This window comes from Taeniopygia guttata, chromosome Z (genome assembly GCF_048771995.1).
Source record: "Taeniopygia guttata chromosome Z, bTaeGut7.mat, whole genome shotgun sequence".
Lineage (NCBI taxonomy): Eukaryota > Metazoa > Chordata > Aves > Passeriformes > Estrildidae > Taeniopygia > Taeniopygia guttata.
Genome location: NC_133063.1, coordinates 46433253 through 46458203, shown reverse-complemented (window position 1 = coordinate 46458203; position 24951 = coordinate 46433253). Strand labels below are relative to the sequence as shown.

Sequence of the window (24951 nt, the reverse complement as noted above, 5' to 3'; positions counted from 1 at the left end):
GGGGTCAGGCAGGTGCAGGTGGCACTGTGTGGGCTTACTCATGCCTGTCCCCCAGGAGCTGGAAGATGCTGGAGAAACACAGCAACTTTGCAATCAAATGCAAATCTCAATTCCCAATCCAAATGGTAGAAACAGCAGAAGGGAAGGCAAAAGTACCCTCCACAGGTCCCTTTCTCCCAGGAAAGGTCACTTGGGCCAGCAGATGAAGGGAGGTGTCAGAGTGGGGCTCTCCATCAGCTGTTGACAGCACAGACACTTCATCTTCTGCCAGCAGGAACGTCTGGGCAGCCCTCCACAAGCTCCTCAGGTACTCTGGACCATCACCAAGTGACAGTTCATCCTCATTCTCCCATCCTTGCCAGCCTCTGACCATCACCCTAAATAGCTTGGATCATTTCAAAGGGGATCGTACAAGGAACGAGAGGTTAAAAAAATAATTTTCTCCCTCCCTCACCTGCCTGTGCAGCATCTCGGTGCAAGGCTCTGGGTCAAACAGCCTCCTTCAGTTCAAGGCAGATGGAATCCTGTGATTTTAAGTGACCAGCTGTGACCCAGAGCTGCAGCGTGGAGTGAGTGGATACAGACATGCATCTTAAGTAGATTGGATTTTGTATTACACTTACACAGCACAGACAGCAGAGAGATTCCCCCAGAGGCTTCATAGCCAGATGTAACAGCAATGTGCAAGGCTTCATGCCATGCAGGGAACATGCTCTCCACTGGCTGCTCAGACCCTGCCCCACCGTGAGGAGCATGAACCAAGAGGTCCTTTGTTTCTTCTGTAAGGAAGGAGCTCAGCTCTTTTGGCGGCCCAAAAGAATGTAGGCACACTGCTACCAAGGGGACAATGCACCACACCTGCAGGCTACGTCCTGGTTAGGGTTATCCTAACCTGAAAGCACCAAACCAGCCTGCAGCGATCTATACGAGGAGCAAGAGACTACACTCAGCTGGGGAGCAGCACCAAAACACTCCCATCTGCCCCAGGCATTCCCAGGGAAGCACAGTGGCAGAGCAGAGAGCACTCAGCATCTTTCCTGCTAGTGTTTCCCTTCTGGACAACACGCAGTTCATCTCTGCTCTACAAACATCCCTGCGCATCACTGAGCTGGCCAAGAGCAGTGTTCTGCAGCTCAAGGGCAAGCAGATGGTAGAAAGCCACACTTGCAGCGGGAGCAGAGCAGGAAGCCTTCGAATCAGGCTACAAATGCAATGTAGCCAGGCTGCTCCAACTGGCAAACCCTTTGCCATGCATAAGTGGAGTCATTGCCTCCCAGCACCTGAACATTGCCTTTCAATTTACACACGATGACAGTAATTAACACCTCATCTCCAATGAACTAAGGCTGGATGATCAGTTTAGCGATTACAACCTTACTCTATCCCCAACACAACTTTCTGCCATGACAAAGTCACTCTCGGCTCTTCCTGATCACAAGGGGACTGGCAAAGGCTTACGAGTACTGGTGCTGCCAGTTCATGGGTTCTTCTTCTGAATTTAAAGTTGTGTAGACGAATATGTGAGGTATTTTTCAGGCTGAGATGTTGACATTTTATTTGCCCAGAATGAGCACCCTCAGTTGCTTTATTGCAGAGGTAGGACAAAGTGCCAAGACCAGAAAGGAACAGGGAAAACCTCTGTGAGGTGCAGCTGGGATATGCTTGGTCTTACAGTTGTCACACATCAGTGCTGAAGATGTACAACCAGATTACTGTCATACAACATAAATCTGTACCTGGAGATGCTTGACAAGGCATGTCTGGGCAGAGGAGGGATGCAGCATGAAGCTGGGGTGCACAGCATCACCAAGGCTCCTTACAGCACAGAGCCTTGCTGGAGGGCACCTTGCAGCTAAAGGTACAGAAACACAGGCTTTGCAGTGGTGGAATGTGAGGGATGAGTTTCCCACTCATCCCTCAGGAGCTGAGCTACCATAGAAAGAGGGAGAAAAAGCCAGTTCAGCCAGGTCCTCAGCTCTTCCCTAGAGTGGGTGGGTGGTGTGGTGGTGCTGTGGGTGATCAGGACTTGCTTTCTTAGAATGCATGTACTTAGACAAACTCATAACAGACAAGGGGAAAAAAATCTCTTTACTTTTGAGACTGTCAAAGGCTGGAGTTATAGTGCATGCTCACCCTGTTGTTACACCATTCCTTGCATATCCAGTACTGTCCAGTGCCAGGGACAGAACCCCAGGACATTTGGATGCACTGACATAGTCATTCTCAAGGAATAAGCCAGCCTAAAGCATGCAGCAGGAAAGCACTGGGGCAGATATTTTGATTCACATTTGCAAGGGCTTTTGACAGGAGAAAGGAAAGAACATTTTAAGCATTCCTTTCAGCCAGCATGCATCCCGGCCCATGAGACTTTTCCTAGGGCAAGGCACAAGAACAATCTCTTTGAAATCAAGGGCTCCTTCGTCACCCTGCTGCAAGCCATTTGACCTTCAGAGTCAGAAGGAAGCTCATATCAAAAGTGGTTTGATAGGCCTGGGTTGGGAGAGAGCCCAGGCACTTGAGAAGGACCACAGCCCGGCTGCCAACCCCAGCATCTCAGCATGGAGATAAACAGACCCCGAGCCTGAGCACTTAGCTCTGGAAACACTTGTTTCGACTCAGCACATTTCCTCTGACAGCCAGACACAGAAGGTCACTCAGACCAGCTTTCCATGTACAAGACATATCCTTGCCAAGAAAGAGAAGTCCCAGGCCAGGCTGTGCCACAGGTGTCCAGAGAAGGTTTAAGCTTTTGAAACAGACTTCACCAACAGTATCTTCCCATTTCTTTTAAATGCATCAAATCCCCCCTGCCCTCCCTGCTCTGAGGAGGGAGATTGCATACCCCTCTTCATTCATTCACTGCTCTCCCTGAAATTGCCCCACCTTGAATATTTGTAGCTCTCTTCCCTGCATGTAGCTGCAGAGGTATTTATTAGGGAGCACAGGACTTTTGAATGGTACATGGAGACAGCTGATCCCACAAAGGGCAAGCACCAGAGGAACTTCTGCCCTAAAATTCACCAAGTACCCTGGTGCAGCCTTTTGAGAACTGCTTGCTATAGGCAAGCTCTCCCCCACATCAGATACCTCGATAGAGTTAGAGTTAACATGAGTTGCTATTGCTGTGACACGTCTGACCTGCTGATGTGCTGCCAGGGTCTGCTCTCCCCATGGACTGTGCTTCCTCTCTTGCACCAAGGTGAGACCACAGCACCTCCAAGCCACTGCAGAGCACAGACAGCATCCAAAATGCTGAGTCTTCTCCCAGCTTTCAGCTGCTGGGACCTATCAGAGGATCGCAAGCCAGTTGAAACTCTAAATGTGTGTCTCAGGCATTGGTGTATTTACACACAGGAGTTGCTTGTTGGTGCATGAACAACAGAAGGGACACTGAGCCCCAAGACAGGGTTCACTCCCCAGCACTAACCCAGCTACCCCAATTTCCATACCCCACTACTGTCTTTTGTCTGGTGCAAGACAAAAAACAAATCTGGGCTAACACCAGCCCAGCCAATATTCTCCTTCAAACCTGCCCTGCAATGACTCAAACCATGACAGTAACAACAGTTTTTACAAGGAGACAGGATGAATCCGAGCATCAGGCACCAGCCAGAAGGAAGTCATGGCTACATGGGCACCGCAAAGAGCTGATCTTGGACCATGCCTGGATCAGCGTGAGCAAAGCACACGCTGGCTGGCACGCCAGCTTCTACAGAAAAGAGAAACGTGTGACAGATGCGTCGTGTTTATGTAGCAGAGCGACCGCTGCCACTCCCACAGAGCCCTGTCAGTCCATCTGCACACAGGCACACCTCAGGCCTGCGTGTGTATCCTTCCCAGCCTACCCAGGCAGCAAGGTGTTACAATACACATTAAACTAATTCAATTACCTAGGAAAAAAAAAAATAATTAGGGCACACAGCCTGTGATTAAGAATTTCTTTCTCAACATGCTGGCAATACGCCTGCAATTACTGAGCCCTTGATTCTCTAAATTCCCCAGAGATCAACAGCACCTGATACCAGCATGTCCTCAGGTCTTTCATAACTCAGAAGGCCGCTCCCCCACCCTGCTGTTTCAACGCTGGTGAGATTTTTCACACCTTGCAGCTCAGAAACACTTAAACCTCGGACATCCAGCCCGGCAGGTCACACCAGATTCGCTGGAGTAATTGGCAGCACAGGTGGGCTGCAGCTGACACAAGCCAGGGCAAAAATACTCTCATTAAAAGCAGCAAAGCAGGACCACGCTCAGTGCGATGGGAGGGAAATTGCTTCCCACACCGACTCTGCCGAGCCAGCCACCAGGAGCACTGCAAAGGCAAGAGCTAGAACAGCCCTCCCGCTAATAAGATCCCCCAGAAATTCGAATGATGGCCAAAGTAGCTGCGTGAAGGCCGGGCAGCAGGCTAGGGAGAGCCAGATGGCTTTTCCCAGCCAATAACCCCAGGTGCCATGGGGTTAAATCAATGCGTGAAGCGATTAAAAGGGGTGGAAGTGTTTTAACACGGTTGAGTGAAATTCCTCACACTTTTAAGTCGACAAGGACCCCATTGGGGCTTAATGGGCTAGCACAACCCATCCCATTACAGGTCGTTAACACGCACGGGAGTCTTGGGAAGAGGGGCAATTAGGGTTCCCCACTAACTCTGCAAGAGGAACTCCCTCCGCACCTTTGAATCCCACCGATTGTGAAGGGGAATCCAGGAAAAGGCCAGCCCCTCCTCTACCCTCTGCACTTTCTCCACCTGGGAGGGACATACATATCGGAAACTTGCAGGAGGCTGAGCTCTCAGCAGTCTAAAGGAGAAGAAAATTGGGCCCCACAGCAAAGCACAGTGCCAAAAGCTCCAAACGCTACCTCCTCTGCTGGAGGAAATTGCTCTGCCCCTTTTTCCTGCCTCCAGACTCAGGGCTGAAGAACCACTGTCCATCACACACCTAGCAGCAAGAACAAGGAGATACTAACAAAGCATCCGTGCTGTAGAAGCAGCGGGCTACTCCCCAGAGGTGACAGGGCAGTGCTGGGATTACTACAGCCCTCAGTTTCTGCCATATGGAGTACGGTGTTTCCAGCCTAGAAATAAAGTTAATAGCTCTCAGGAACTTAGTATGTATACACTGGTTATTTTCCACTGTCAAGAAAACAGTAACTAAAGCTGGTGTAAAAGGAAAAGCAAAAAAAGACTACATTACTACCTAAACTACCAGATTACAGCACCTTGCTCTGCTCTTCTCCAGATATTCCTGGGGAAGGCAAGTAGTTCTGTTGGTATGATGGGGTGGAAACCCTGAGGCTGCAGACCTAGAACTTAAAGTGGGACAAAAGTGGCCCCCAAATGTGGCTGCCAGCTTCTCCCACATAGCCAGCTCTGGGGAGGGTTTGAAATACTGATCTGCTGAATAGACTTCACAAATTCAGAAACAAGAACAATCCAGAGCATCAACGCCTTGCTCAACCCAGAGCAGAGAACAAGCTGGGAAAGGCTCTGGGTGGCTGCAAGAAACGTTGTGGATGGGAGAGAGAGACCACCCATGAGGGAGAATGCCTGGAACAGTCCCCAAAAGAGTGAAAAAAATCCTACAATGAGGAGTGAAGACAGCCTTGGACTCGATTATTTGGCAAATAAGGATTTTATTGTGATGGAACAGACACATTTTTTTTTTCTTCTCTCCCATAAGAGGGTCCAAATCTTACATGGAGAATCAGGGCTTTGGTCTCTCACAGGTGGCGTTTCCCTTCCTTGCCTGTCCCAAGAGTGGGGTAAAATCTTTGCAGTACCACAATTCACCACGGGCAGTGATGTGACTCTGGATTTGCATCAATCCAGCCAGGACTCAACTCCAGCTCTTTCCCTTCTCCTGTGTACTCAAACACCTACCAAATATTGAAAAGACCCCACTCAGAGCTGGCTGTGTGAAGAAGTTGCAGCAGTGCAAGTCTGACTCCTCCTCATGGAGAAATAGCTGTCACTTCCAGTTCAGCCCAGGACAAGCCATTTTACCCATTCACTCTCCACAACAACTATATTCTCACCCTGACCATCATCTGCTCACTGTGGTGCTTCCCTGGCTCAAGGACACCACCTGTAAAACAACTCCACTCCTCCTACTCCACCTAACTCCTCCAGGCTCCCATTTTTGCATGTTTCCTTCATTGCAGGCACCTTCCTCAGGCAAACAGACCCTGCTCAGACCTCACCAGCCTCCAGCTGCAAATACTCCCCTCTTTGCATCCTCCTCCATGTTTCTTCCCAGCATCCCCTTTCTCTCAAAGTGCTGCTTACCAACAGTGGCTCCTGAAGATGCCCTTGGAAGCGCCCAATATTTAGCTACAAATCACTTCGTACTTTGCTCCTATCATCCTAGTACGAGCCCCAGGAACACCTACGGAAGTGCCACCCCAGCTTCAGGTTTGCTTTGATGCCTCAGAAAGGACCAAGCAACTGCTGTGAAGCGACTTGCAATGACCTCTGCCCCACCTGCACCAGGGCTGGTCTGCACTAAAAGCTGAGTTAGGGGAACAGCCCAGCAGAGATCCCAGCCAGGAACAGTTTGCAAGTTCTTGTCTTATCCTTGCCTCTGGCTGAGGAAGGGCAGAAACACCTGCAAACCCCAGAGTACAAACAAATACACAATTCCAAGCAATTGATTTTGCAGTTGAGTCTGTCCCCATCTTGCACGGGGACAGACTCAACTGGAAAGGACCTCAATGACACACCTGGTCTACGCCTTATACCCCTGGAAGCCACCCCAACAGGCAGAGCTGGAACAGGCAGCATTTGGAGATATCCAAATACTTTCCAGAAATCCAGGAGAGGAACTGGAGCTCCTTGGACAGAGGAGTGCTCAACCAGGTAGGAGCCACATCTTGCAGCGAACAATTTGATGTTGAGCTACTGGCACAGGTTGCTCAGAGAAGCTGTGGCTGCCCCATCTCTGGAAGTGTTCAAGGCCAGGTTGGATGGGGCTCTGAGCAGCCTGGGATAGTGGAAGGAGACCCTGCCAATGGCATGGGGGTGGAACGACATGGTCTTTAACATCCCTTTTAACCCAAACCATCCTATGATTCTGTGATTTTGCTCTGCAAAAAACCAGGGTGAGCCCAGCCTGCAAAGGCTCCACGGGGTCTCATAATGCTGTTTTCTGCCAGAGTTGGAGCTTGAACACATCAAAAAGGCATGGGCTTCCTCCCATCACCCTCAGGAAATGTTACCTGGCCTCTTACAATTGCAGATGTTCAACAGAGAGAGAAACCAGAACAGGGCAGTTGAAGGGACCAGGGGCACTGCTCTAACCCCACTTTTGCCTTGCTCACATAGGAAGCACTGCTGAACAAGTTCATGGCCAGGTCTGTTCCCCCTGCATCACCACGCTGCAATGCTGCCTGAGGAGTGCAGACCTCTTCCCTGCTTGATCCGCCGTGCAACATTTGTTTTGCATTCCAGTCACTGGCAGGTCTTATTTGCAAGATGATGAAGTGATCTGCAACCTTCCACACAGACGCCAATTAGATGATCCAAACCCCGGGCTCAGCGGAAGGTCAAGTGCGTGGTGTGCCATGCTCAGCCACATGCTCCCTGTGTCAGTCGGGCTCCTCGATGGGATGTCTGAGGAGCACTGGGAACAGCATCCACTGCTTGCTTTCATGGCTCGCAAGGAATTGGCTTAAAGCAGGGAGGGGCCCTGGAAATAAAAGTTTAGGGTTTTTTTGTTTTAAACGGGGAGGCCAGACATATAACAGTCTCACAACTTCAAGCTGTTTTCATCCAGCCAGCCCCCTCTCTGCTGAGTTCTGTCAGGAGACAGGCACAAAGCACCAATTAAAGACGAGTTATGCTTTTTCTGTCAAGCAAAAAAGAAATGAGGTGGGGGGGGGGAAGATGATGGGAAGGGGGGGAGAAGAAATCCAGCCCTGGAGTAATTTTGCTTTCAAAGCAAGCTGTCAAGGCAGCCCCCTCTCCTCCCATCTCCTGCAGAGGAAGAGCAAGGGAGCACCCGTGTGCCTGCTGCGGACGTGTGGCATCAGTCATCAGACCACACCATCAGTCACTTGGCATATCAGACCGAGCCATGCCCTCGCTTTTCCCCAGGCATCCGTCAAAGCCTGTGACACGGAGCCAGAGCAGCAGATTTTTTGTGAAGATGGGCTGAGCACAGGCCCCATCAGCTCTGATGACAAGAATCCCCACTTATGAGCAATTAGACTGGGAACAAAACAAAACAAAAGCAGCAAGGACTCAGGGCACTAACTAGCTCGTGTGGCCACAACATCAGCTCTGTTTTTCCATGGCAGAGGCATGCACAGCCTGCACAAGCATGCAAAACCTGCCTCTTCTGCCATATAGGTTACCATGTTTGAAGGCTCCCTGCAGCTCTCTTGGCTCACAGCTGAGCTCATAACAGAGAGCTATAGTCCACACAATGCTACCTGCATTGGCAGCATACTGCCAAAGAGCCACGGCACCAGCATGGACACAGCAAGCTTTCCATCACCTCGTGCTAGTACCATTGCCTTTGAATCTACCTTGAACACTTCCAAGCCGTTCCTAGATCACATCCAGCAAGCACCAGTCCCGTAGCTGGACAGATTAAGATTACAAAGGTCCCTCTGGGCTTTGTTGTTGTATGAGGAAGACAAATAGCAAGCATAACCCCTTCTAGGGTGAAAAAGGGCAGGCATTTTGGCACTGCACAAGCACCAACCCCAGCTTTAGTAACTTACCGGTTTCTTTAGCTAAGCAACCTTTTCAGAGCCCATTGGTACTGATTATGGCATCAGCTTCACTCCCACCTCTTCCTTCCTGAGCTTTCTGAAAGCCTCAGCTAATTACAGCAGCAAAGTCACCCACGGGAGATAATGCACACCCTCATTTCAACGGGGTGGCACTCGTGCTGGGCTGACTGCTCCCAGGGAAGGGACATCCTCTGCCTGCTTGGCAGGACCCAGTCTTCAGGGCTGGATTCATCCCACAGTCAGCCCAGAGGAGGAGGAAAGAGCATCGCTGCTCCGGTTTAGGTCTGCTTGGGCTGGCTGCACACACTCCCAGCTCGCTTGCGAGTGCCCTGCTCATTAGCATGGGGTCACTCAGCTGCAGCAGGGCACAAGTACCACTTGGCTATTGCAACACCACTCACGTCCACTGGTGTGGAAGTGTTGAATTTCTTTTAAGAGCCCTGAAGATCTCAGTTTGAATTTGAGGGAGGAAAAAAAAATCTCACAAAGAATTGCAGGATCTCGGTAAACATACCAGAGGAAAAAAGAAAGAGAATCTTTGAGCCTCTTGACCTTGACAATGCCCTTATAATTACAAGACTATTTATTTTCAGTTAAACCCCAGCTATTGAACAGACAGTGTCGAGTTGGTTTTTTCCTGAGCAGGTGATTATCCTGCCTGACTAATCTAATGAAAATTATCAGGAGGCTACTGACCTCCTGCTACACACACTAAATAATGCACAAAGCTTCAGGATCAGACAGGCAAATCATAACCCTGCCTTATCTTAATCACTTTCTATACAGCTCCAGGCCTGTTCCACTCCTAGTTGGCTGTGTTAGCCAAATGCTATCTCAGTGGAAACCATAGTAGAGCCAGCTCTGAGAACTGCACAGCAAAAAGTTACCTCCTTAAGATTTATTTTTGTAAAAGCCAAGAGCTGCAGAGAGAGATATATATAGTCTTTAAGCTGCTGTCTGACTCCTGAGCTTATAGCATGAGGTGGTGGTCCCCTGGTACCTGGCTTTGGGAAAAGCAGTATTTTCCTGCTTCTTTGAGGCAGGGTACAAGGAAGATAAGTCTAAAAAAAAAAAAAGAAAAAAAAAGTGCACAAAGGGGCTCATTGTTCCAGATAGGTAAAGCAAACTTTCCACTCCATCCTCCTGGAACCTTGTGTCAATCTCCCCCTGCAAACAGGACTGCCCATGGCTTCTAAAAATGCCACAGCACATCATGAGGAGTAGGGAAAAGCAAGAGGACCCAGCAATGGGGATGCTCTGTCCCCAGCTTGGGGCCTGAGGATCTGCAGCAAACCTGTCCCACTCTTTGCAGCACCACTCTCCTTCAGAAGAGACAAGTGCAGCAGCTGGAAGAGACAAAAGACTACAAACAGCAATTAAGAAGCATAGAACTAAAGAAGGAGAACCTAAAAAAGAAGTTATCACATACTCCCAACACAGTCTCAGCTGAAACAGCACCCACAGCTAGATAAGCAAAATGCATTGGGGTGACTTCAAGCCTAAAATAAGTTTCCGCTAGGGAATCTGCAGAGAATGGTGGAAAAACACTGCTAAAGGACAGCTGACTAATTTTTACATGCCCTGGTTCCCAACATGAAACCCCAGCTACAACACCAGAGAGAAGACACCCCTCTTACCCATCCAGCCTGACCTTGCTGCCTCATCCTTAACACCCATTCTATGTGGTTCTTCAGACCTCCTAGTACAGGAATTCCCTTCCCAGATCCTCTCCCATCACTGCTGCAGCCAGGAGCTTCACCTCGTAGCCCTCACAAACTGCTGACAGCCTCCCTGCTCCTGCCCTGCAAGGCTCTTCTTATCCACAAAACACCTGGCTGATCCTCCCACCCCAGGAGTCTTGAGACACTTTTCTCCAGCTGGGGAGGTGTTAAACATGATGTGGGTGGACAGGATTCCTCCTATTTTAAATGGCCATTTCTTCCCATATTATGACCTTTCAGAAGAAGAGGGGCAGTTTCTTCTAAAGTGAGCAGAAAAAAAGCCCAGGATGCTTTTAGACATGACAGAAGAGGGAGCAAGAAGAAGCATAGAAAGACAGGCAGAAACAGCACAAGCTTCAGGTTTGGGAAAATACCGGCTAATACATGCAAGGAAAATGATTCATAGCAGAGATAGTCAAAGGGAAGCAAAAATCCAGGAAAAAATAATGTTCACAGCAGCAGTTGCTGGGGGGACAGTGATCAGGCAAGATCAAATGAAGCAGTCCTGAGACAGAGGCTCTACCCAGGGCAGATACCAAATCTGCAGATGGAAGGGTTCAGCACTACTGCTCTGTGGACACAGCCATGCCCAAACGTGTTTCCAGAGAGATGATCCTCAGTCCCATTGGAGCCTGGGACTCTCTGGGCATGGGATGGCTACAAGGGTTAACTGTCCAGGACACAGCAAAAGGAAAGATCCTGTGCTTTTCATCTCAGTTTTAGGGAGCTGTCTGTTGCTGAGGCATCAGAACTACTTCTGGAAATGTGTTAGAACAAAAAATTTCTCCATCTCCTAGTCTGAGTGACAAGAGCAACCTCTGGCTTTTCTGGTCTAAGTGCTTGTGTCACACAGCCTTGCTCCATCCACATACCCTGACTCTGCCCTGAAAAGCCAGGGTGCAGGTCAGCTTGTGTCTCTGCTGTGTAGCAGCTGCTTGGTATCCCCCACAGGCACAGCTGGGTTTGCTAGAGGGCCACTGGCTGGGTTTAACCGGCAGCACCCCACTGGGTTATGGGGAACCCTCTTGAACTGTCATCCTTGCTGAAAGATGCTGCTCAGGGACAGCTGAGACAGCTCCCAACAGGCACTGTGCAGGGTCTGGTGAATGTAAAGTGAAGGTGAGAGGCTGGCAAAATCCAGAGAATTACAGCTGTCTCAGGACTGACTTTGTCACTGTGCCTGCTCAAGGAGCAGCCTTGCACAAAAGGAAAGGATGGAGCTGAAACCACATTACACAAAGCCCTCAGAAATGCTCCAAGGACTAAAGCTGGAGCCGACTACTAGTGCTGGGACCAAGGGAAGGCACTGGCTCCAGCACTCTCAGCCACCCCAGCTCCCTGTTCCAGAGCAGAGTAAGCACCATCCTCTTCTCATGCCAGGAAACAGACACTGAGCCTTCCTGCTCACACAGTGGCAGGAGGTTGTGACTGCCTAGGAGGGACTGCGACACACCAGAGCTTGCAAATGCATGTTCTGGGGAGGTTTCTCCACTCTCCAAGCTGACTTCCAGCTGGAGACATGTCTGTGCTTGTACCCAAGGCAGACAGAAGCAACAGAGGCATACTCTGGTGCCGTTCCCCACCAGCAGAGCAGGCAAAGTGTCGGAGTGACAGCCTCCAGGGACACAGGAGCAATTTCCTCGCTGCACATGCAAGGACAGTGCTCGCCTTCCTTGCTGAATCCCAGTGGGTGAGAGGCTGATTAGTGCTACTCCTCCTGGCTGTCTCAAGGCAGACACCCAGCCTGCTGGGACTCTGCTGAGAGCCCACCAGTTCACAGCACACATGCCTGCCTCCAAGACCTAGGTCAGATGCAGGCTTAGGGAGGAGGAAGTGTTTGCCTGCAAGCCTCTACCACTCCACCTCAACACATCTTTTTCAGTGCAAACCTGGCTCTGTCTGCTGTTTTTGAACAGCTGCTGCTAGCTGAGCCTAGAATAACCTGACCACCAGCAAAGCTGTTGCTCTAGCCCCCCACATTAATGCCAGTGATAGGAGGCAGGAGGAACCCAGCTGGACTCCTCCAAGGCAGGGATGAAGCAGAGCGGGCTGTTGCTGGGCCAGCACTTAGGAGAAATGAATCTTCAGCTTGACAACTCAGCAAATTCGATCTGAAACTGGCAAGAGAGAAAAAAAGTAAAGCCTTTAAATGTCATCTTATGTTTGACTGCCAGAAGGACTGCAGACAGACAGACAGATAAGCACAGTGCTGCACAAAGAGCCGGATGCCCTACTTTGATCTACTCAAAGTGTTTACTAATGTGTCCCACAGCTGACAGGAGCTGTTAGCAACTCAAGAAATCTGGTTTTCTGCCACCAGCTCTGCTCTGGGACCTCAAGGAAATCCCAAAACCACCCCGGGTTTCAGCTTCCCCTCTTGAAGGCAATGATGCTTCCCTCCAACCCCTAGTGGTGGCAAGGTTAAAGGCTGACCCTGGTAATGTGCCACAGCAAACAGCCTTGGGGAACCCTTCAAGCCCAAACACAGGTGTGCAGTGAGTTAAACCTCTAGTTTGGGTCCTACACTCAAAAATAGGCCAGATAAATTCCTTGGGAGAGACAAAGTCAAAATCATCAAAAGAAATCCTTTGCTGTTGGGTCTTTTGACCTGGGTAAATCACACCATCACCTCCTTCCTTCCTCTGGAAGGAACTGAGGAGATACCAGGTCTATTTGTGCAGAAATGGTTCTCCCCTGTGCATAAGGCAGCCCTGCTTGGGAAAAACACCACCACTTCTGGCCTGACCAGAGGTACAGATTTACCAAAACTAGGAAGCACATATGCTGGCATGCCCCTGAAGTCAAGGACCCACCATGGCCTCTTCTTCCTTACTTTGCAGTCAAACAAGCTAGGGTGAAGCTGAAACTGCTGATCCAGATCAAAGAAGGCTGGGGGAGTACAGACATGTCTGTACAGCAAAAAGCAGTCTGCAGATTAGGGATGATCAATGACCCCCATTCCAGTTCTCCTCCATCTAAACAAGCCCCAAAAACATGGTGTGCCTCAGCGTTGCTGGAAGATGGCAGAAAACTAGAGCCCAGCAGGCAAGGTGTGCCAGTGGGAATGACTGTCGGTAGCTTGTTGGACTCCTGAAGGATGGACACCTTCACTGAGAGTCCTCAGGTGCATGCCTGGGATGTCCTCGGCACTCAGGTTTCACTGAGCTCAGATTGCACCTTCTGGCAAAGCAGCTCCAGCTGCAGATAAAATGCCTTCAAAATGGTCAGGAAGTTGGGACACTACAGAAATGCCCCGTCAAAAGGGCAAGGGGTTTCTGCCAGGTGGCACAGTACATCTGAGGCACAGCCAAAATACTATCCAGCCAAAGCACTCCCTCCTGCACAGATGTCAGCATTAGCTGGTGCTCTGTGCCCTGTCATAACACTTACTTCCATGCACAAAATAAAAACTAGCCTCTCTAGCATACCCAATGGGCCTGTCAAACTAATCACGTTAGGAGAACTGGAAACACACCAGCAGCAAGAGCCGACCCCTGCTCCAGAGCCCTTGCAGAAATCACGCATTAAGGAGGCAGAAAAAGCCCCTATCATTCCCGTAACCAGGTCAATAAAAGCACAGACAACTCCATCCAGAGAGAGACTTTTTTTACGAATCACAAGAAAGAGCAGCTTCAGCTCACCCAGCTGCAAATAGGTGGGCAGGCACAAAGAGGCAGCGCGGAAATGTGTCTGTGCAACACGTGTGGGCAATTGGCCGTCCTGCACGTGGCCGGGATATGGGGCAAGAGGAAACCGCTCTGAACCAAGCCGGGAGAAAGAGCGGCAGCAGCTTGGTGTGACTTCTCCCACCCCCACCAGCTGGGGTCCCAAATCCAGCAGCCTCCCACCCATATGTGTGTCTGGCATGCTGGGAGAGAATAGGCTAGACAAGGATTTCAAAGTGGAGAGGTCCCAAGCAGCTTTGTGTGGCCTTGGATTCATGGATTGACAGTAAGCCCCACCTCTGGGGGGAAGTAAAAATACCCAAGATTAACTTCAACCTGGCTCCTCAAGAACAAAGCAGTCTCTTCTCCAAACCCACAGTTATCTGTGGGTGCACTTCACTGTAGCACTGTTGTTTCTAGAGCTCTTTGTTAAGTGAGAAGCCCAGAGGACTGGACAGAGCTTTTTTTGATCGAATTTCAGAGCACCTTTTGTTGTCTTTCCTCCCTTTTAACATATTTATTTTTTAAGCCCTCAGTTCAGTGGCATAAAGGAAGGTAAATCACCCATTGGTGGTGAAGTCTAGCACAGGCTGCCTCTTCTTTGCATCTGAGAACCACACTCAAATCATGAAAAAGGATGTGTCCTCATTATCACCAGCATTTTTAGGCCCTGGACAAAAGGACTGTGGTGCAGAGTGTACATAGAGCAAAAGCAGAGATAAGGTTGTTTTATTACACATGATATTATTTGAATTCACAAACAAATCTTGTGCCTGGCACCGAGGTACCCAACCCAGGCTGTTTACCAGGCAGAAGGGCAGCAGTGCAGATCCTTCCTCCCACGCTGATCAGCTTGTAATGCCACAGCACAGGGAGAAGCTCCCTATCCATCACCTATAACACAGCACCCTAAAATCCAGCGTGGCCCCTGCAGCACTGGGACACCATGACAATAGCACCAGGACAGCTGCCTGGGTCAGCCCTGTGTGGCACGGTCCTCCAAGTTACTAGACCCAGCCTCCAAGTTATTTGCACATGTGCTTCAGAGTCTGGGAATGCCACTAGAGACCAGGAGCAGTAGGAAAATACCAGGCTGCAACTCTGTGAACAAAATGAATTCATTGGCTTAACACCCACATAATTACGAGCAGGCGCATCCCGTAGTAACTGTTAGCACGGGAGTGTGCCTGATTGTTTGTTTGCATTTGGGGGGCTGCGATACCACATACAAAAGCAAAGAGAGTCCCTTTGCAAAGCCAGGCTCCTCATAGCACTGATGAAACACATAGGGAACACACTTGCCCCAGGACCCATTTTATTTCCCATTGAAACAGGAGTAACAGTGGCTCCTTCCTGCCAAGGAGGTGTGAGCCACCCACTGCTCTCTCCTAACAATTCAGAGAGCTCTTGCAGCCGTGAGGACCTCAGCTCTGAGAAAAGAGCTCACTCTTTTGCTCACTGCTGCTGAGAATGGCAATGGGCCCTGCTCTCCATGCTCATCCACCAGCCAACTCCCTGGCTTCAGGTAGCTCCTACTGGCTCTTGGCACCACTGCTGGGATTGGGCAACTCCCACTCTCCTCTCCTCACAGGGCTGACTGAACAATGGTTTTGATACATGAAAAACAGGCAGGGAGAGCCGTCCCAGAGGGAGCAACCCCCAGCCCCCACTCTCAAAAGGGAAACAACCATCCACCACCCAGGTATGGTCCAGCGGAGGTCCGGCTGCAAGCTCCTTCCAGTATCAGGGAAAAGCCTTCCCAGGAGCCTTTCCCTCTTACGCAGCACTTGTTGTACTGCTTCTTGCACCAGTTCCCCCTCACAGGGTGTGTTGCATAGTATTTAAATACAACCAGGTCTGGGCAAGCCAGATTTCAGTTGATCCCATGTCCCCTCTGTCAGGCAATGCTAAGAAAGGGATCACGATTCCTCCACCAGCTGTTAGTACAGCATCACTTAATTCGAATCCTCACAGCTCTCCTCCTCCAGCCTCCCTCAGGGCAGAGAGCAGCAGCAAGTGATCCCCCTCAGGGAAAAGAGAGGAGATTTCCCACACAGTGGGCGCCAGTATTAATTCTTCCAGCTGCTGGAGGCTTTCCTTTCATTCTGTGACTTTATGAATATCACTCAATGTTGGCAGCAGCCCCGGAGGGTATCACAAGTCACCTGAAAGGAAAAAAAACCTCTTCAAGCATCTGGTCTGCCTCTGAGCCAGAGGGCAGCAGCTCTGGCCGTGCACGGCCACACTGACCAGAAAGCTCACAGCCCCGGCACTGGATCAGCCATGCCTCAAGAAGGCTTTGATAACATCTTTAGGGTGTCATGGCTAATTAGAGCCCTGACTATACCCTCTAATTAGGTAACACTTTCAGACAAATCACCCTGTCCTCTTCAAACCACTTCACACCTCCAGATACATCCCTAATTGACTTGAAAGTTGACTCGGCACTTCTTCCTGGACCTCCTTCCAATTCACAAGGCATTTCAAAATAAATAAACCCCTGCTCCTCAGTCCTGTCTCAGAACCCAGCTGGGGAATTGCCCTCACATCCGCACAGGCATACACCTGCACGACCCGACACAAAACCTCCATCACAGGCACAAAGCAAATGTTCTGACGTAGCGGCAGCATCGTCCTCCTCTGATCTCTCCTTTCTACCCATCCTAGTGCTACTTCCAACAACAGTCAGCAAAGATTTTTCTCGGAGTAAAGGAGTGTTCGCGATGCATCAGTGTCCTACTAAAAATATTGCCCGGGGGCTCGCGAGAGAAGCACGGCTCCAGCAAAGGAGCCTGGTATGTGGCAACAGAAGGCTTTAGAAAAACCCTAACCATTGAGAAATTAATATGCCAGAATCATATCAAGTGCCAACATTTAAATCCGGAAGCTTGACTTCTGTTTTCATTACCTAATGAATAAGCTGAAATTATCCAAATGTTTTCAGTTTCCCAACAGTACAAAATTTGAAGTAGATAGGCAAACCCCCCACCACCATCATAACTGCAAACATGCTGAACAAAAACTATCAAAATCCATAGAAGGTAAATATTGAGCCCTGAAAAACCTTCTATGAGAAAAATGTCTCTTTATTTGCTTTCTGTGAGGTTTGTTATAACAAGAGAGAAAGACTCCAGTATACAGTGCTTTAATATATATATACACGCATTCACAGCTGGAATAATAGATTTTAAGGGCTCAGGACAATATTACATCTGGATGTATGCAGAAATGCATAAACATACCTTCAAAAACATATCCTTTGCACTCGACCCGGATATGCAGATGGACACAAATATAATACACACACACACACACATGCGCGCACACGCACACGCACACACTCCCATGTTTCAGATCGATCAGAACCATTCATTAGATCAGACTCTCTAAAGTTTCTGCTGCTTTGGGAAAACATGACCCTGAGGAGACATCAGGCATGAATTTAACAACCAGCAGAAAATGAAACCATAACACACTGCATCTTGAAAGCCAGCCCTGAATCTAACTTAATCCCTGCTCTGGACAACGCCTCTAGAGAGGCATTAAAACCATGGTAAGGTGTTTTCCTGGATTTCCCAGATTCCCCGGAGATTCCTTGGCACTCCGGCTGCATCCACCTCCTTGCATCAGAGGTGTTTCCAGCTGACCGCTTCCATCCTTACTCCTGCTACTTCCACGGCCAGTGACGGACAGATCCAGTGGAGCAGCCTCCGGAGAGCTGCGTCCTACCCTGGCAGCAGGACGAGTTATCGGGACAGATAGTGGGGTTTAACACTCCTAATTCCTACAAAACGTGCGGGAGAATGATGTGCGGGGCTTGAAGGGTCACGAGCAGCTTTGCATCCTCCTTTCCCATGCCCAACAAAGGAATTCCAGCAGATCTCGTGCCCCCTAGTGTCATCCTGGCGAACGGACCGACGCCGGGCACCGCCAAGCACCGGGTACCACCTGGCCCAGGCAGCACCCTTGCTCATACCACAGTGAAGGAGCCACGTGTCCTGCTGGCGCCAGAGCATAGAGAAACTCCATTCCCGACAGTTAATGCAAGGGACAGCGTGAGCTTCCTGTCCCTCCCCAGCACCCCGGGGTAGCTACAGCCCATCAGGCGTCCCCATGCCCAACAAGGTGCCACCTCCACTCTGCTTTGGAGGAGCCCTGGCAAGATCTGCCCCTCCAGCAGATAGCCCAAAGGGTGTCCCTGGAAGAGGGCCAAGAGGAGGAGGCAGAGGGCATCTGCAGTGGACACTGTCCAGAATACAACTCCTCCTAAAAATAGACAGATCCTGGAAGGGCATGGCCCTTCCAGGGAATGTGAATGCTCAGTCCTAGGAACTCAGGGTTTGGCATGATAAAACTTCAAAGTTCATGAATGCAAGGCACTTTGTTACCCTGTTTCTTCCCCATGAGAGCACCTGTGGCATCAGGCTCTGGCTAAAAGCAGAAGCAATGAAAAAATCAGCCCAGAACCCAACATCCCCATGTGCCAGCCTGCTCTGACCAAAGATCCAGCATCTCCTCGGAAAATGCCCATGCGAGCTTGGAACTCTAACGAGTGCAACCACACCCCACACACAAAGCACTTAAACAAATCCGTGTGCTGGAAATGTGCACAGGAAATGTACATGCATGTGCCTCAGTTTTCCCATCTGCCCAGCTTTTACCCTCTCTTATTTTCCTCATCCCTCCTGTCCAGCTATTAGTTTTTGTGGGAAGAGGCGCCCCAGGAATACACCTAGACCACCAGTCCCACCAGTCCCTTCCAGCATCTGCTACCAGCATGCAACCAAACCTCAGTAACCCATCACCAAAATTTGGAGGAATTCTCCCCAGGGCACTGACCTGAGTATGCTGCTTTCTTCTGCAACACCGAGCAGGGACTATAGCTTAGAATAATGGGGAAGTAACTCAGTTCAGTGCTGACAAAGCATCACAAGCCCCAGCGGAGTGGGAGGGGAGGAGGTGTCCTTCCCTCACAGTGCCATGCCTGGTATACATCATGTTTAGGGCCAGGCATACGTCACCGACACCGAATGGAGAAATTGGAGGGATTTCAGAAAAATGAGCGACAAAAATTATCAGGCGGTAGAAGGGATTGATTTACAAGGGGAGATTAAAAAAGCTGCAATCAGCCTAGCTGGGCTGAGCAAGTACTGACTGCAAGAAGCAGTTGGATGCTAATCTGCAAATGGGATGGAAACAATATGGGAAGGAGCAATTTAGCACCTTCATCAGTACTTGGATGAAATGAGGGGGAGCTCAGGGCTGAGTAGGCAGGGAAAAAAACCCAAATCAACCCCAAAACTTCTTTCCTAGTTATGCACAATGTCTCAATCAAAGCACTCGAAGTCCCTAAAACTCACTCTGCCTCAGACAAGGACCCTCGGGAGCAACTCTGCACGTACACACACACACACACACACACACACACACACACACACACACACACACACAGAGCCCTTTCCCACCCCTGACTCACACTCAGGAAAGCAGAAGGGCCGCCACGATAGCCGGAGAGGATGGAGGCTTCACGCTTGCAGGGAAGCAGTGGAGAGCAAAGGCTAGAGCTGGCGGTAGCGGTGGGAAGGTCCCCGCAGAAGGACGCTTTTGCGCTCCCGAGTCTTCACAGGGAAAGGTGCTGAGATGGCTTCCTGCAAAGTGGCAGGAGTGAGCTCAGCTGCGAGCACTCAGATATTTACACACAAACAGCACATTACTCAGCAACTCTCATTTGTCAGGCATAATGGCAGCGGCAGCAATAATAAACGACAGAGCTGAGAGACAGGCTCCCAGGCGCACACTCAACCCCAGACTGAGCTGGAGCAGAATGCATGTCTCCAGCTTGCAGGGAATTAAATGAAAGTGGCCAGGAGCTGGGGCTTGCACCCACAAAACTCCTGCTGCTAGCTCCAGAGAGTCAGTTATGACTCCAAAAGCTAAGCCTTGGCTGCACAGTTATTTGAATGTGTGTGTGCATCACAAGCTTTGTGGCTCTGAGAGGTACCAGGGTTTTTCCCAAGTCCAGAAGCTGCTGAGCACTTTCCAGGGGGAAGGGGATGAAGAGTCCTGGCACAATGGGGTCCTCTTGGGGTAAATCAGCCCAAAGATATTGTACAATCATTAGAACATGGCTTGGCTTGCTCTGACAAGAGGCTCTGATAAACTTATCTTTAGGAGCTGTCGCAAGGAAGACTGCCAGGCACGAGACTCTCATTTCTAAAGCTCTGCCTGTTTTGGGAAAGTCCTCCTGCTTCAGTGAGCCCTAGAGAGTTCTGATCACAGGACCAGGTCTCAGCATGCTGCCTGGCCAGACACGAGCATCCCTTGCACATCTCCAGACATCACAGCAAAGCTCTAACTCCTTACGGAGGGGCAAGGCAGGGATCCAGGAGCAAGAACGGCTGCTCCCACATATCTGCACATTTTGCAGAAAGCAGGCAATGTCAGTGCCTCACTGCCTGAACACACAGCCAGTGGGACTGGCAGCAGCATGTGCAGGTCCTGTCCCTCACACAAGCACACAACGTGGTGTGCTGAGAGTGGGCAGTCACTGAAATTCGCTAAATTCGAGGAGACATCAGCAAGTTCCCGAGCAAAAAGCAATCAGAGGAAAGAACCTCCTCAACCATCCCACAAACTAAAACACAAAGAGATGGGGAAAAGAAATTGAACAGCTTTGCAGGCAATCCTCCTTCTGTAACCTGTGCTCTGAACAGACCCTGCACACGGGGTGGGGAACGTAAAAGAGTGCCAATCGTTATACCAAAAAAAGTTTAGTGGCTAAAGAAACAACTGCCAGAGGAGCCAGGGAAGCTGGAACATGCAGACCTGGTTCTGTCCCCAATGAAGACGCCACAAATTGTCTCACGAGCTGACTGGAGTCACAACTCGTTTTCAAGATTGCAGTGGGGAAAGTCACCAAGATATGGAAATGTCAGGGAGTTTTGTGCAGCATAGGGATCGGTGTGTATTATGCAATTCTGGAAAGCAGCCCTTGTGCTCACGTTCGGGATGAACTGTCTGCCTAGCCCAGGGAGAGCTTCTGAGTTCCCCAGAAGCACCATGCAGACGCTTTTCTTATAAAATCACACTTGAGAAAAAAAAATAATTAAAAAGTTAAAAAATAAAAGGAAATTCTGCACTGCCACAGCAGAGAAGAAGGCAGGTTGCGCCTTTGGAGAGACGGAGAAGCAGCCGGCTCTCCCGCCCAGGAAATCCACGGGCTCCGGTTTACAAAGAGCCGCCCCGCAGTTTCAGCCGCTCCAGCCCCGTGCACTGCCGCAGGGAGAACTCATCCCTCCCAGCCCTCAGCGGGCAGGAGACGAGAGGTCCCGCCGGGCAGGGAACGGGGGTTCCACCGCCGCGCCTCGGAGCGGACCCGGTGTCTCGGAGGTTGCAGGGACGCTCCGGCCCCTTGTCCCCCATCTCTCCCCGCCGGGAACACGCGCACGGCGTGCTACTTCCCAGGAAAGTAAGCTGCCCATATTGGCTCCTCACGGAGGGGTGGACGCGCGGCCCACGTCGGGGCGCGGACACACGCGGGCGCTGGGAAGGTGCGCGGCTGCGGGGCGGGAGGGAACACAAGACCGGGAGCGAATGCGGGGGAAGAAAGCGTTCCCCTCCGCCTTCCTTTCCGCCTCCCTCGGCGGCGGGCCCCGCGGCTCGCCTTCGCTGACCCCCGTGCCCGCACGCCGCCTCCCCCGTCCCGTGGGTGGGGGTACATCCCGTGCCGCCCTCCGGCCCCGGCCGCCCGGTACTCACGGCGCCTTCCTTGCCGCCGCTCCCGGCGCTACCCCATGCAACCACCGGCTGCTTCTGCACCGGCTCGGGGGCTATAAGCTCTTTTAAACTCCAGCACATAACCCATGTGACCGCAGAAGCCACTGGTAAGGAGCGCCGGGGAGCCAGCGATGAGCTCAGCCCGCACCCCCCGGCACAGCGCCGGGGACGCGCTCCCGGCCCCGCCGCGCCGCGCGCACCCGCCCGCAAACACACACGCACACACGGCACACACACACTCACACAAGCTCACAAACACACGCACGCACACCCACAGACGCACCCCCCGCAGCCACACACTGGTCCACGCCCCTGCGGACACGCCGCCGCCGCCGCCTCCTCCCTCCCCACGGATGCTGAGCTGGAGGGAGGCACAGCACACACGCGCGCCCCACCGACCCCCGTGCAAATGCACACTCGTGGAAGAACCGTGGGGACGGCGCCCCGCATACACACACACACACATACATCACCAGCGCCAGTTCCTGCAAGTCCCCCCACTTCCCCAGAGTGGAAGCAGCAGGGTCGTGGTCACCTCACACGTACCCTGTGCACACGCACACACACACGCGGTCGTGCACAATGCACCCTCTACGTGCACTGTCCCTTCCCTCCATCTCTAGATGCCGACTCAAGAGAAGGAGCTGCTCTTCCATCTCCGTGTGCATCCTTGCACACGCCCCACTCATGAGTGCCGCACTCCCTTACACCAACACCCTCCTGGAGTGCCCAACAGTGCCCACAGGAAGATGCACACTGTCATGAAAGCATCTCACTCCTCTCACACACACTGCACAGCCCAGCACCACCACGCGTGTGGGCTGTGCTCCCTCTTGCACAGCCATTGCAGCCACACCTGAGCCCATCTTCCTCACTTCAAGAAAACCTGCTGGTGGGTGCTGAACAAGCCCACCCTGCTCATCCATCAAAACCCCAGGCTGTGGGGTCCCCTGTAGCATGTGGGAATTTCAATTTCCCATCACAGCTACAGACACGTGTGGGTGGGGTCTGCAGGGCAAAAAGGACAGATGTCTCCCCGTGCTGTGCTCAGTTACTCCTGATGAGGGGGAAGCCCCAGGGGTGGCCATACAACTGGGCCGGGTTGCCCACTCCAGCCACGGCACAACAGATTTGGGAGTGCCGGGCTGAAATGTACCAAGTGGGTACGGGAGCCGGGTGTGAGGATTTGGTGTGCAGAGCGCTGGGACAGGCAGGCCTGGCCGGGCAGGTGCAGGCGTGTGCTGCTGGGGCACGCCAGCAACACATGTGAGAAGGCAGAGCTGGCAGGCAGAGGGCTCCGCTGAGAGCTGAGTTATGGAAAATGACTCTTTCCAAGGAATTGCTAAAATTAAAGCAGCAGTGAGTCCAAGCAAGCAGGAGCCAATGGGGAGGGTGAGCAAGGACAGCCAAGCGGCCTCAGGGCAAGGAAGGGCAGGGTGGGCAGGAGGCCGAGGGTAAGGCATCCTTGCAGGGCACCCACCCCCGCCTCCTGCCAACTGCCCAGGCAACGGCAAACACATTGTGGGTAGGATCTGGGGAAAGGCTGACTGGCACCCCGGTGGCAGTGGCTGGGGGATGCCATGGAGAAGGAGGCCTGGGGGAAATAGCCTTTCCCAGACACATCCCCCACTTGGCTGTCAGTGTGCAGAAAAATACCTCTGTTTTCCCAGCCTGGAAAAGACAAATGCCCATGAAGAAACAGCCTGCTCCCTGCCAGGGGCTAGCTGCCAGCAAGGGACAGGGAGCAGTGCCTGGAGGGGATTTTGGGGAGCCCTGAAGAGCCCTGTATCTCATTATGTGCATCCTCTGCCCTTATCTCCAGCCTAGTGACTGTGGCAGGGGTTCTGCTCCCTGGACAGCAGCATTCAGGTCGGCAGTAACGGCTGTTCCAGCTTCCAGATATCTGAGCATTCCCAGCTCAAATCCCTGTGACTCAGGAAACAACACATGCGAGAAAACTCTGCAGAGAGACTTGGGACAAATACTCCCATTGGCAGGTCCCCACTTTTCCTGGCATCCCAGGACTTCTCCTGGTCTGAAGAAAACAACGTAGTAATAAAACAACAGAACTTTCTTCCTGATCTTCCTGTTAAAGAAAAACATAAAAACCTAATATTTGGGCAAGGCTACAGAAGTAGTTCTCTTTTGTTTTAACTAGATAAGTGTTGATCAAATCAAAGCTACCACCTCTCTTTGCAGACAGCGTCACACAGGCAGAGGAAGGGGGCTGGGTGGGAGCCAGGTTTTGTCTAGTTTTTCACTGATGCTGCTAAAAGACACTATTAATTGGACAGAAATAATGATGTTTTGTCTCAGATGAAAGATCACAACAAATTATTATTGTTAGTAGTTTTATCCATGAAGAACAACCAGCATGTTGGGAGTCTGGAGAATCTGTGATAGCAGGTCCTAGGGAAAAAAAAAATACAGGGAAAAAAAAAAACAGGAGGGAAAATTAAAAGTCAAAAGGAGATGTCTCCAAGGCTTTTCAACAGGATGCAGCAGAGCTGGGGAGTGACCCTGCTGCCCAGAAAGTCAGGACTAGATTGAAGTAGTCACAAAATAGAAGAAAAGGAAAAAAAATACCAACCCCTCATTCTCCCTCTCCATCCCTCCCTGCTTTCAGCCAGGATCAGAGCTGAAAAAGAAGGAGTCAAAGCTGTGTGAGAAGCAGCAGCTTTCCGATGCCATTGGGAAGTGTGTCAGGAGAGCAGGTGGTTTTGTGGGGACAGGAATGGAAAGATACTGGAGCTTTAATCACTCCAGGAAGAGAGCTGAACCTGGGGAAATGATTCTCCATTAGCTTATGAGCCAGCATAGGTCCATCACCCTGGGCTGCTTTCCTCATCCATAGCACCCCAGAGGGAGCCACTCAGAAAAAGCAAGGGGCTCATCACAAGTCTGTACACTGATATCCAGCCAGGACACTTATCACCAAAATGCCACTCTACCACACTGCACACCACCCCCAGCCTCCAGCAGCAGTGGTACCCCAAGCAGGAGGGCAGAAGCTTCACAGCTGCATGGCAAAAATACAGTACAGCTGAGCCATG

The 24951-nt window shown here is 51.1% G+C and overlaps 1 protein-coding gene across 8 annotated transcripts in view; it reads right to left on the bottom strand.

Annotated features, from left to right (window-relative positions):
• The window catches only part of CNTFR (ciliary neurotrophic factor receptor), a 201516-nt gene extending 179345 nt beyond the window's left edge, over positions 1 to 22171 (bottom strand). For 2 of the 8 annotated variants that reach the window (XM_041711106.2, XM_072922752.1), the window contains exons 1-2: positions 21881 to 22169; positions 19599 to 19770 (exon numbers count right to left, since the gene is read on the bottom strand). Coding sequence is in view for 3 of the 8 variants with exons in the window: in XM_072922750.1 (XP_072778851.1) it covers positions 21881 to 21979 (99 nt within the window). In the remaining 5 variants the exon portion in view is untranslated. Of the gene's footprint in view, positions 1 to 18961; positions 19519 to 19598; positions 19771 to 21880 lie in introns of those variants that run through there. The other 6 variants (XM_072922750.1, XM_072922751.1, XM_041711104.2 and 3 more) reach the window with 5 other exon arrangements.
• Positions 22172 to 24951: the final 2780 nt, after the last annotated feature.